This window comes from Camelus bactrianus, chromosome 22 (genome assembly GCF_048773025.1).
Source record: "Camelus bactrianus isolate YW-2024 breed Bactrian camel chromosome 22, ASM4877302v1, whole genome shotgun sequence".
Taxonomy (NCBI): Eukaryota; Metazoa; Chordata; class Mammalia; order Artiodactyla; family Camelidae; genus Camelus; species Camelus bactrianus.
In genome coordinates this window covers 30970382-30982450 of record NC_133560.1, presented here as the reverse complement: position 1 = coordinate 30982450, position 12069 = coordinate 30970382, and the positions used below count along the sequence as shown (strand labels likewise).

Below are 12069 nucleotides of genomic sequence, written 5' to 3'. Positions count from 1 at the left end.
CTAGAAATTTGCTAGTTGGTCCCTCTGCTGCAGCCTATCTTGCTGCCTCTTCTCTGACCAGGAGCTCCCAGCTTGTCGTGGGGCATCATGGCCTCGGGTCACCCCCGGCTCCCTCCCTCTCAAACCTGGTGGATCCTGAGTTCAAGCAGCTCGAGGGCTTCTGTAGCCATTGTTTGTCTCCCTGTAGGAGACAGAGGGACAGAGGCCAGGAGTCTGGATGAGCTTGGAGGTGAAAGAGGAGAGGACTCAGGGCTGGGCCACGTGGGCCAGGACTGCCTGGACCAGAGGGGAATCTGGTCTTCAAGGCAGTGTGGCCGGCGGCTGCTGCCCCAGTCATCCTGGACCTCCGGACCAGCCACCTCGCACAGCAGAGGGGACACTGCAGGTGGGATTAAGTTAAGGCCCCTGGGATGGGGGTGACCCTGGATTCCCCGGGGGAAACCCGTGTCCTCACAGGGTCCTCATCAGAGGGAGGCGGGGAGGTCAGGGTCACAGAGACAGGAGATGCTGCGCTGCTGGCGGTGAGGATGGAGGGAGGGGCCGCGAGCCAGGGATGCGGCGCCTCTAGAAGCTGGAAGAGGCAGGAGCCGCTTCTCCCTGGAGCCTCCGGAGGGACCAGCCCTGCCCAGGCCTGGGTTGAGCCCCGTGGGGCCCGAGCTGGACTCCTGACTCCAAAGCCGTGTTGTTTCCGCCACTCCATCAATGGTGACGTTACAGCAGCCCCAGGAGACGCAGGTGAGGGGCGTCCCAGAGGGCCAAGCAGAGCAGAGTGAGGAGTAGGTCAGAAACTCCTGGGTCCCCTTGGACGGGCCGCGGCGCACCAGTTAAAGGACACGGGCAGGTGGCCAGTGGCTCAGAAACCCAGCTGCCCAGCAAGTGGCACTGGAGGTGCTGGAGCTGCGCTGCTGGTGGGGGACTCTGGAGAAAATTCAGGAGAGCCTGGAACTAGGGAAGTGGCAGCGCGGAGGGCTTTAGGGCGGGCGGGGGGCACCTACCCATCAGCCAGGCACTGAGCCACCCAGGAGCCTGGCCACGCCCCACCTTCCGGGGTCCCGAGGTCAGTGGCCACTCAGTCTCGCAGTGGCCGGAGGCTGGGCCTGGTTAGCTGCGTGGGCACTGGAGTCAGGGAGACCCAAGGTCTCAGCCAGACCTGACCTCTTCCCAGTTGGTGGCCCAGGCAAGGTGCTGAAATGAGCCTGTCTCCCCTGTGGAAACTGAGGCTAATTCTGGTGGGTGGGGCTGCCTGTAGAGACAACACACATGGAAGGGCCGCTGGGGGGTGGGAGCAAGACAGAGACCCCTATTCAGTCGGGGGAAGGGATCCTGGCAACCAAGGCCCTGAGCAGCTGTGGATGGGGGTCCAGGCAGCCGGGGAGGGGCCGTACCCCCTGGGCAGGGCAGACCCTCTGCTGCCTGCAGACTCTGGCCAGGGTGGCTGGTGGGGTGAGGGGCCAGGGTCCTCCCAGCTCGTGGCCCCAGCCTTTAGGGTAGGATAAAAGTCTGCAGTGACCACCGGGCCAGGAGTGGCAGAGAGGGGACCGGTGTGGCTGATGTCCTCAGGACCCCTCCCCAGTCACTGTCAGCAGTGGCCCAGGGGGCCACAGGGTCTGAGGGCAGGAGGATCCTTGGGATCCCGCCTGGGGGCTGCAGGCCCAGCTCAGCTGCCCCCGCCCCGGGCCCCAAGTTGGGCTGGAGGCGTCCCTCTGCTGGGCACCTGGCACAGACCCCACCCCGGAGACCTAGGACAGGCCCTTGTCTCTCAGGAGGCAGGGGGCCTCCAAAGGAGCCCAGGAGCCTGTAGGCCTGGCTTGCAAGCCAACACCACTGTCCACCCTTCCCCGCCGGAGAGGTCAACCCCCCACCATCCCCTTCTGTCCTCCAGCCCAGTGCAAGAAGGTCCCTGGCACTGGCAAAAAGCTCGGGATTCGGATAAACCGAGACCCCAGACCACATTGCAGGACGTGTTTTATTCAGCGCTGCACACGGGCCTCCCGCGGCTCCACCAGGCTTCCCCTCAGTGCTGCAGCCTGGGCCGAGGGGCCTTCCTGGGGTTGTGGCAGCCCGGCCCTGGCATGGGTACTGCAGCCCCAAAGGCCAGTGCTCAGTCCTTGGGGCTTTGTGCTTTGACTTTGGGAGGATGCGGTCAGCCCAACCTCCCGGGCCAGTGTCCTTGGAGGGAGGGGCAAGCCACAGCCCCAAGGGGCTCCCACTGTCACCCTGCCTGGCAGGCCCACCACAGCACAGGGTGTCTGGTCAAAGGAGGCAGCGACTTGGGCCCCTCCCAGCAGTACGGCTGCAGGGCTGCTGGGCAGTGGGGATGCACTGGCCCACGGCGATGTCTTTGGGCCAACGGAGTGCCAGGGCCACCCCAACGGCATCCTGGGACCGAGGGGAGGGTGCTGGCCCAGGCTCCACTCAGAGCAGTGGACACCCCCCTCACCAGGGGCACTTGGCGCTGGAGGTGGGGGTCAACAGCACATCCCCGATGGCCTCCCAGCCCAACGTTCCTCGGAGGCTATTGCCTGGGCCCCAGGCAGCACGAGGCCCCAAGCCCACCAGCTGGGCGTCATTGGTCCTGCCCTCCCAGGCAAAACTGAGGCTTGGAGGCTGGTGGACAGCAGCACTGCCTCGGAGCCCTGGCCCAGTGAGTCCGGCCACCAGTGCTCCCGGCCATAAGCAGTTCATCCAGGGCACTGACCCTCAGGCAGGGCCAGTCTGGCTGCAGACAGTGAGATTTTCAGGCTCAAAGGCCAAGGTCCTGTCCATGTGCAGCAAACACAGAAGCTTAAGCAGCCACGTGGACGTCCAGCCTCGTTTGTACCACGGGTTTATTGAAGGAAAACGTCTGGGTTGTGCCGTTTGCTTTCGGGTACTCTCCGAGTCGCCATGGCTCTGCCCAGCTCGGGGCACTGGAGAGCCATCCTGCACCCTCTCCTGAAGGGTGGACACGTGGTCCGGAGTATCATCCATCACGTGCACAGATCGGAAGTGAGACCGTTCCAGAAAATGCTTCCCCAGGCCCATGGGGAACCTTGCAGGCTGCCCGGTGGCAGTGGCTGCGGGGACCAGGCTGGCCTGAGCCTGGTGTGGAGCAACTGGTGCCTACAGACCTGGCCCCTTCAGAGTAACACAGCCGTGGGGGCCCGGCAGGTGCGAGACCGTCCTTCAGCCGCGCCCCCGAGGCCTGGCGGGGAGGGCACGCCTGGGCAGGGCAAGGAGGCGCCGGGCCAGCGAGCCTGGTCCCAGCTCGGGAGGGCCGAGCCTGCAGGCGGCCCAACGCGGGCAGGGCAGGGCGGGGCAGGCTCTGCGGAGACAGGAGAGGGCGCCCTCAGTGCCTGACCAGGCCTATCCTCCAAGGAGACCAGAGCTCTGCGGGAGGTGCCCGGACCAGCCCTGACCCCTGCGGTCACTGCCAAGCACCTGCTCTAGACGTGCTCCATGTCCTGGTCCTGGTCCGGCTCCTCCTCCTCCTCCTCCTCCTCCTCCTCCTCCTCCTCCTCGTCGGCGCCCACCTTATCCAGCGGCGCCTCCCCGTCCCGGGCCAGCTCCTCCACATGGGCCAGCATGTCGGCCATCAGTGCCTCCTCCAGCCGCTTGCGGACCTGCTGCACCAGCTCCTCCTGCTTCCTGGGGATGCACGGACCCGCTTGACAGGGCACCTCCCCGTCTCCAGGGAGACCAGGGCGCAAGGCCAGGATGGAAGGACGTGCAGACACACAGGGCCAGTACCTCTCAGAGCCCCACTTCTCCATCTGGCGTGGCCTTCTGGACAGCGCACCCCACCTCTGCCAGGCCGAACCCCAGACCTCCCCACCCCCGTCTGCCGCTGTCCCTGGTCCAGGCTGGTGCCTGTGATGCCCGAGGGGGTTTGCAAAGAAAAAAGACAAGCAAATGTCGGGCCCTCAAGTCTAGCCAGAGCATCTCTCATCCTGGGGTGATGGGTCCTCATAGGAGAGATGAGCTGTCCCTGCTTTTGTTTTCCGTCACCGAGGCCGAGAGAGCTGCCATCAGCCTAGTCAGTGAGACTGCTGGGCCCCTGCCCTGCAGCCTCATGCCGTGGACCTGATGTCTGTGTCTGTGCCGGCCTGGCCCTCCCGTCAGCCCTGTGGGGGCCCCGCCCGCTGCACCCGTCTTCCTCCAGACCTGGGGCCTGCATGTCTCACTTCAGGGCCGGCTTCCATTCCGAGGATTTCAGTGCAGCCCTAACGACCCATCCTAGCTCTCTTTCCTTATGCTCTCAACACCCTCTCCTGCCCTTTCCCTTGGGATGAGCTATCAGAGGTGCGGTCTCAGCCCGGCGCCCCCACCTCCCAGGGCCCCACCCCGCCCTGCTGCCCCTGCACAGGGTGCCGGAGCCCCAACTCTTCATCTCAGCAGGGCACCAAGGGCTCAGAGCCCCACAAGACACGCGTCCCACCGTCTCGGTGCTCCTAGATGCCTCCTGACCAGAGCCAGTTCCAGCCACCTTCTGCAAGCCCTCCCCAGACAGCTCCATTTGCAACTGGACGCCACCCACAGGGTCCTGACCAGTGCAGGCCCAGCACCCAGGCCCGGGGCACGTACCACTTCCCCCGACCCCACCCTCCCTGTTCCTGCACGTCCTCCAGGCCCTCCAGTCCTCCTCAAGGCCTCACGTGCCCCAGCGGTGGGCTCGACCCTCGCAGAGCCTGGCAGAGGCGAGCCGCCCATGTGGAGAGCACTGCCCACTGCCAAGAACCCTGCCGCAGTGAGGCTGCCTCAGCCCTGAAGGTGTCTGCCAGACTGAACTGAGCCCTTGTCATGAAGGCAGCGCCCAGCAGACGCTTCTCTGCAGCCCTGGCCACTGTACACCCTGGACACGTTGGAGGGGCCCAATGGTGGGGAGACCCCTGGGCACAAGCCCGGGGGAGGGAGGCAGGGAGGGCGGGTGCTACCTGATGTCCTCGTCAGTCACCATGAAGGCCTTGCAGAGCGGCTGGGCTGTGTTGAGCCAGACCCCGGGGTTCTTCTCCACGGCGGCCGAGAGCTGCCCGGTGATGGGCATGGTGCTGGTGTGCAGGGCACTGGCGATAGCCGAGAGCAGCGTCTCATCCGTGCAGCCGGGCCCCACGCCTGCCGCAGAATGGGAGGGTGGTCACCGGGGTGCCCACCCTGCTCCTTTAGCCCCAGACTCCATGCCACACCCTCTTTAGGAGTGGGCCTGCAGTCACTCCCACGAGGCACAAGCCCTGAGTTCCCAGTGACGGCAGGGCTGTTTTCACAGCACAGAAGCAGGACCAGACCCCCGGGTCTTTTCAGGGCCCTGAGACCCACCCCGTCCTGCTGGTTCACCGCCACCAGCCATGTGGTTGACCCCGCACCATCTGCAGGGTCAGTGCTCACCAGCTGGTCCCAGGCTAGAGGGAGCAGGGGCACCTTGCCCTTGCTGACCTCTGCCCCTGTCTCTCCCTGTGGCCCAGCTTATTAATGGTCACTCTTCTGGCCACAGACGCCCACCCTACGCCACTGCCCTGGGCAGCCAGGTCACCTTGCAAACCCTTGGGGAGGTCCATGGTTTTCACCAGCTCCTCTGCAATGTCGAAGGCATTCAAGCCGCTCAGCTTCTTCTCCCAGAAGAGCTGCAGCGACACAGACAGGTGTGAGGCTGACAAGATGGCCAGGCTGCCTGCCCTATGTGACCGCTGACCCTACACTCCCTGGGGCTGCTCACAGCCCTGACCGGGAAACAGGGGTGCACAGGGCCCAGGGGCCATCACGGCCGGGCCACCCAGGCGGAGGAGTGTCAGCCTGTTTCTGGCAGGACGAAGACCCAGGACCAGCCTTGCTGCCAGGTGGCTTGGGGTTCTCCTTCACACTGAAGTTCAGGGTCTGCAGGTCCCACCTCAAACCTGGGCCGAGCCACTGTCCACGACCACCGCCTGATGCCACAGGGGGCCCCGGAGCCCCTGGAAGGTGCGACAAGCCCGCAGCCTCAGGCTTCACCCTGAGACCTCAGGGAGAGAATCTAAGGGGGGGTTACTCAATGGGGGACAGGCAGAGGCAGGTGCACGTGTTTCTGGACAGTTACCTAGCATCCCACACCCCGCTACCTCCTGGGTTCTCATAAATACATGTGGAATCACGGGTGACTCTTGGGTTTTGAAAGGCAACTTACAAAACTGCACTTGGAGAACCTTATTAAATAACACTCTCAATAAAATGGATCAACCCATTCAAGAGACCAGCGGGCCAAAGGCAGCCCCTGTGCCTATGCCTGGTGGGCCAGCCCTACTTCCTGCGGGACCAGGCTCTGGGGTGGGCCGCCCTGACCACAGCACTGGGGCTTGGGCCCGCGGACCTGGAGCGGGGCCTGCCTGCCTGGGACTGGCCAGGGCGTGCATCTGGGCTTACCTGCCGGGGCTGTTCCACGGCCTTCTGGGGGTCGCTCTTCACCTTGTTGCTGGGATGGTTGGTGATCTTGGTCACTGGCTGCTTGAAGATGGACGCGGTCTGCCTGACCGGGAGGGCCGTGTTCAGGTCGGGTTTGCCCTGGGGAGACACGCACGCTGGCACTGGCCCCTGACACACCAGGGCGGGCCTGCAGTGGGCTTTCCGGCTCAGCGAGGACTCTGTGCCCCCTCGGGCTTTGGGGAACAGGCCCTATGTTCCTCAGTCACCAGCATACCCTGTGGCACCCATAGATCTGGAGGCAACACCAGGCCCAGTCTACTCGTTGACCATGATGTGGCTGCGACGGGGTCACCAGGCACACACCTGCCCCCCACCCCCTGCAACCTTCTCCACAGAGCATGGTCCTGGGGGCACCCCGACCAGCTCTGTTCTGCTGCCAGGGCAGGGATAGGGGACAAAGTACCCCTGAACATGTGTCCCTCAGACACTGGCAGACACACCATGGCCCTGGTACCCACGTGTGGACTGGCCGTGGTTGGAGACCTGCCGCCTCCCAGGCCCCGTTGGGGGAAGGGAGCGGACCCCCGGAAGTCGGGGTGTGGGGAGGCCTGCCCGCAGCCCCTCCTGGAACAGGTGGTGGGTGCATTCCCCTCTGCCTGCGTTTCCACAACTGCCCAGCTTTCCTCTGCAAGCAGCTACGCTTCACCACCGGGAGAGGTCAGCCTTCCCACCGTGGTTTTGGCCAGAGCCACAGCCAGGGCGGGCTCACCTTGACCGGGTTGGGGGAGTCGTACCGCACCCTCTGCCGGCTCTTGTTCATCTTGCTCATCAGCATCTTGCCTGTGCGGAAGTCAAAGGTGCTCAGGTCCATGGAGCCCCCCAGGTACCGCGCCAGCTGTGGCTTGCTCCGGAACTTCTTCCCGCTCGGGCTGCGGACAGAGGGGCGGGTGGTGGGCAGGATGCCTGGGGCCGTCTCTGTCCCCCAGCGCATCTCCCAACCTACAGAAGGGTGGCGCCCAGCCCTGGGCACCCGGCTGACACTTCTGGAACATTCCAGAAGTGGAATTAGGCTGTGTTCTTGAGAAAAGATCCAAGTATAGCAGGTATTTGAGGAACGATCCCTAACAGCGGTCTTGTGATTACAGCGTTGAGGTTCTGTCCTAGGGACTGGGCTGTAAAATCTCATGTTAAATTTTGGGGCCAGGACCCCAAAGAGCTGCCCAGGTGTGACCTGCTGGGAAAGCTTGAAACCAGGCGTCATAAACCTGGAGGAGCGGCTCTGTGACCCCGCCTGCCCTGTGGCCCAGCGCGCTCAGCTCTCTAGGAAATGACACTGGCCTCCAGCTGCTGCGCGTGTTCAGTGAGCTCGGAGCTGGAAGTGACCAGCACAGGGCCCGGTAACGTTAACAACGACAGCTGGGCCAGGGGACTGGTGCAGCCGCTTCCTTCGTAAAGCAGCCTGGCAGATCCGTAAACGGTCAAACAGCAATTCAACCACCTCAAGTATCCTCAAGAAATCAAAACATATGTCCAAAGACACCTGATTATTCACAACAGCAGGGCTCACAACAGGCAAGTGAAAACAGCCCAAATGTCCCTCCACACACAGGAACATTATGCACTGATGAAAAGAAGAGAAGCCCTGATGCTTGCTACCACGCGGACGGACCCTGGGAACACGGTGCTCAGTCAGAGAAGCAGACGCAGGACACACAGTGTGTGACTCCATGGATGTGAGACGTCCAGAACAGGCCAGTCCACAGACACAGGGGGCTGCTGGTTGTCAGGGGCTGGGGCTTCCTTTTGGGGTCACAGATCTTCTAATCGAAGTGGTGGCCACACAACTCCATGAACACACTGACACCAGTTAACTACACTCGTTACATCTCCTGCGCTTGCATGGCGCCCAGCAGGCCTCCCGCCCGTCTAGGACGTCCCTGTCACTCACAGCCTGAAGCTGAGAAGGAGCTTTGTTTTGTCGACCTCCCCTTGAAAATTTTCAGGGTGAGCCCCTAATTCAAGCAAGCGCACGCCCCCTCCAGCTCCGCAGACAAGGGATGGTAGAGGGCAGTGTGGAGCCCATCACAGCCCCACCAGGCCGGGCCAGTGGCTCAGCCAGGGACCAGGCGCCCAGCACAGGCAGCCCCCACGGCCGGGGATTCGGAGCTCCCCCACCACAGCCCCGGACTCTGGTGGAAGAGCCTATTTTCTACCACACTCTGTGCTGGCTGGTGTGACCTGAGCCGCGTGCCTGGAGCAGCAGAAAGGACCCTGGGTCCCCACTTGGCTTCAGGTACGGCGACAGAAAGGACCCCAAGAGACACTCCTTGCGTTTCTTTGCCTCCAGTACCCCTATCCGCTGCTGTTGTGCTTAAAATGATGGATGTGAACAGGGAGACAGAAATAAAGACTGCAGGTTAGCAGGGCTTCGGGCCAGGGAATGGGGTGCCGAGCAGTGACAGTGAAAGGTCTGGGGCTCCTCTTAGGCTGAGGAAGCTGCTCTACGGGGACAGCGGTGACGGTGTACTCAGGCAAACCATATAGCATGTGACTCCTACCAGGACAAAGATGTTAAAAAATGAACCCCAGACAGAAAGTGGATTGGGGGTTGCCAGGAGCCGGGGGAGGGGCGCTAAGGGGCACAGGGCTCATTCTGGGGCACTGCGAATGTCCTAGAACTAGACAGCGGTGACACAACTGTGTGAACAGCCCCAAAACTGCTGAGCGGGACGCTTTTAAAGGGTGAATTGTATGTAATGTGAATTATATCTCAATTTTTAGACCGGTTTTGCAGATCTGTACTGACAGGCAGCCAGGAGCCCCGGGCTGGAGGGTGCTCTGGGCTGAGTCAGGGATGCCCTGAAGGCCTGTGGACATCAGAACCTCCCAGGCTGGAGCTTGGCTGGCCTCGGGGACAGGAGCCAGTGCTCGGCATGGAGCCCAGGGCCTGAGACGGATGCAGGACTGAAAGGCAGCCTGGGCCCCAGGAGGAAGGGGCAGTGGGTGTTGACACCCCTCCGGTCAGGAGGCTTGTCCCTTGCGCTGCCCAGTGAGCCCCACATGGCAAGATGCAGCCGGTCATGGCCAAGCTGAGCCTAACTTCCCACAAGTGCTCAATTTCTTGTCCAACTGAATACACCAGGCAGGGAGACTATTTTCCCAAAGAAAATGCACAGCTGCAACCAGATGTTCCACCCCCACCTCCCAGGCCGCCAGAGCCTGGATCAAAACCTGAGGACCAGACTGCCCACTTGGAGGGGTGTGGGTCAGTGCCCACAGGGCGGTCTGTGAGGTCACACCACATCTCCAGGGTGACAATCTTGCAAGGAACACATTTGCTCCCTCCCACTCTCTGGACCAGGACACCAAGGCTCCACAGGCCTGCAGGCAGCACTAGGACCCAAGCCAGGTCTGTCTGACTCAATGGCCTGAGACCTGCCTTCCATCTGCATTTAAGAGAACCACATGTGCTCCTGCCTAGTCGCCTGGCTCTGCAGGGTGGCCAGTGGGTGGTGAGAGGGCCAAGGACCCACTTTCCAGAAAACACCATGGGCTCCGTATCACATTTCCCTAGACCTTCCACCTGGTGGGACCGGAGAGTCACAGGTCAGACCTAGGAGTGGCACTGGACCCTGCAAGCCCTGCTCTCTTGTCTCAGGCCCTCACTTCTCAGTGGAGCCATGGGAAACCTGGGATTTCACCTGTCCAGCCCGTTTGGAGCTTTTCGCTACCACTAGACCCTAATGCTCAGGGCTGGGGCCTTGGAGTGGTGTCCCACTAGGCTGAGGCCCTGAGAAGACCAGGCAGGTAGAGACGAAAGGTGGGTGATGATGGTCTGGGTCACTCCAGCCACACCGGCCTTGGCTCAGCTCCCGACCCTCTGCACAGGCTGTTTGGGATATCTGGACGGCTCCTCCTGGATCTCCTGCCAGGGCTCTGCTCTGTCAGCACCGCAGACAGGCGCTCATTGGGCTGCCTCAGCTCAACCAGGTGCCCCCATCAGCTGCCCTCAGACTCCTGCACCCCTCCCATGTCATCACCTGTAACTGTGGGGTGACGCCTGGGTCATCAGCTGCCACCCAGGAGGGGAGGGCCCCGGTCTTCTTCCCACTGAATGGCCAGGACCCCACACCACCAGACACTTAGCAGGTACTGCAGAGGTGTCTGTTAAGTTAACAAATAACTAGAGGCAGAGAAATCTGTCTTTAGTTCTAAAAGGAAGAAGTAAGCACATAAATGTGCTTGGAATTAAGTGAGGACAAGTGGTTCCTAGCCTGAACCTCCAAGAGCCCAGGAGAACTTTACTACAAGGACTTAGGTTTTCTAAGCAGACAGCGAAGGCGTGACGTCATAGACAGCTGCAATGAAGGGGACACACAATCGTGTCCCTAAGAGATGCAGACTGTACTCCCTCCACCAATCCTGGAGACTAGATCCTGAGTCTATCCTGAACAGGCTGCCGTCCTTTCCCTCCTCTCAAACGGGGCTAGCAAAGGCCCAGGACCTGCTACACAACCCCCAACACCTGACGGGCATTCAGCACGTGGCAGGTGTCCTGCCTGCTTTCCTTTCATCAGGGTCCTGAAGCAAAGCGGAGAGAGCCATCAAAGCTGGCTAAGAAACAAAAGCATCTTCCATCAGTCAGAGAAAGAAAAAAAAGGAAGGAAAAGGCAAACAGCAGGTGGCCGACGTTCTGGGACTGGGCTTCCAGCTGCCTGATAATTCTTTGTTCCATCAAGGGAGGAGCGGTCCCTGCTACCTCGCCCAGGCCAAGTGCCGCCATCCCCCGTCTTGCGACTGAAGGGGCCACGACCCACCACTGAGAGGCGGCGGTTTCGGAACCTGCCCAAGGGTGGGGGAGGAGCGGCTCTTAAAATATACGCAGCCCCAGAGACCGGCCTCCCTGGGAAAGGCCCAGGGACATGCATTCCTAGGCAGCGCTCCCACCCCCCAGAGCGAACCCTGCTCCTCGAAACCCCGGCTCGCCACCCGCCTCAGGCTGCGCGCGACCCGGGAACGCCCCATGCGGATAAAAGGGACAGCCCAGCCCCCACCCCCGCCTCCCAGCGGCGTCTGGCCCGCACCGGGGCCCCTCGCCCAGCCGGCCGCTTCCCAGCGGCCGCCGAACAAAGGGCGCCGCCTGCCCGGAACCGAACCCAGGGCCATGCGGCCGCACGGGGTGCGCACGCGCACTGGACCTGGGACACGCCAGGCACGCACGCGCACTGGGCCAGACGCCCGCCGCGCGCCGGCACGCACGCACGCACGACGCACGCGCGGGGCCCAGGCCGCGGCCCGGGTCGGGACGCCCAGGCCGCCGCAGAGGCCGCTGGGAGGCGCCCGTTGGGGCCCTACCCGGCCGGCACGTTCATTCACCTATAGTAAAAGACATCCCTGTGGCCGGCCGACAGCCCCGACCTTCTGGGCACTTCTTCCCTCTCCCAGCCCTGCGGGAGCGCCGGGCACTCCCACCTCTTCCGCTCCATCGCGCCCGGCTCCTCGGCCCGCGCCGCCGCCGCCGCCGCCGCCGCCGCGCGGACCCCCGCTCGCCGCCGCTGCCTCAGCTGCCTCTGCCGCTGCCGCCGCCACTTGCCACGGCTGTTCCGGCCCGTGGGCCCCCTCCCTCCGCCCCCAGCTAGGAGCGCGCCGGCTTTGCCGCCCTCTCGGCCCCCTCCCCGCGCTCGCCAGCCCCCGCTCGGG

General features: G+C 63.0%; 1 protein-coding gene across 3 annotated transcripts; it reads right to left on the bottom strand.

Moving 5' to 3' along the window:
- Positions 1-1948: 1948 nt before the first annotated feature.
- Positions 1949-12064, bottom strand: MBD3 (methyl-CpG binding domain protein 3). Of its 3 annotated transcripts, none has more exons than XM_074351270.1 (7): positions 11746-12064; positions 7139-7298; positions 6370-6507; positions 5507-5597; positions 4914-5091; positions 3421-3627; positions 1949-3304 (listed from the first exon to the last, which is right to left on the bottom strand). In XM_074351270.1, the coding sequence occupies exons 1-6, from the start codon at positions 11853-11855 to the stop codon at positions 3426-3428; spliced, it is 879 nt and encodes a 292-aa protein (XP_074207371.1). In that variant the 5' UTR covers positions 11856-12064; the 3' UTR covers positions 1949-3304; positions 3421-3425. The 3 variants fall into 3 exon arrangements, with proteins under 3 accessions (XP_074207371.1, XP_074207372.1, XP_074207373.1); XM_074351271.1 differs by having other exon boundaries at positions 11842-12059; XM_074351272.1 differs by lacking the exon at positions 11746-12064 and adding an exon at positions 8039-11542.
- Positions 12065-12069: the final 5 nt, after the last annotated feature.

Coding starts and splice junctions, on each gene's coding strand:
- MBD3 (XM_074351270.1), bottom strand. CDS start 11,855: ATGGAGCGGAAGAGGTGGGAGTGCCCGGCGCTCCCGCAGGGCTGGGAG. Junction 7,299..11,745: donor AGGGATGTCTTTTACTATAG/GTGAATGAACGT, acceptor CTCTGTCCGCAG/CCCGAGCGGGAAGAAGTTCC. Junction 5,598..6,369: donor CCGTGGAACAGCCCCGGCAG/GTAAGCCCAGAT, acceptor GTGTCGCTGCAG/CTCTTCTGGGAGAAGAAGCT.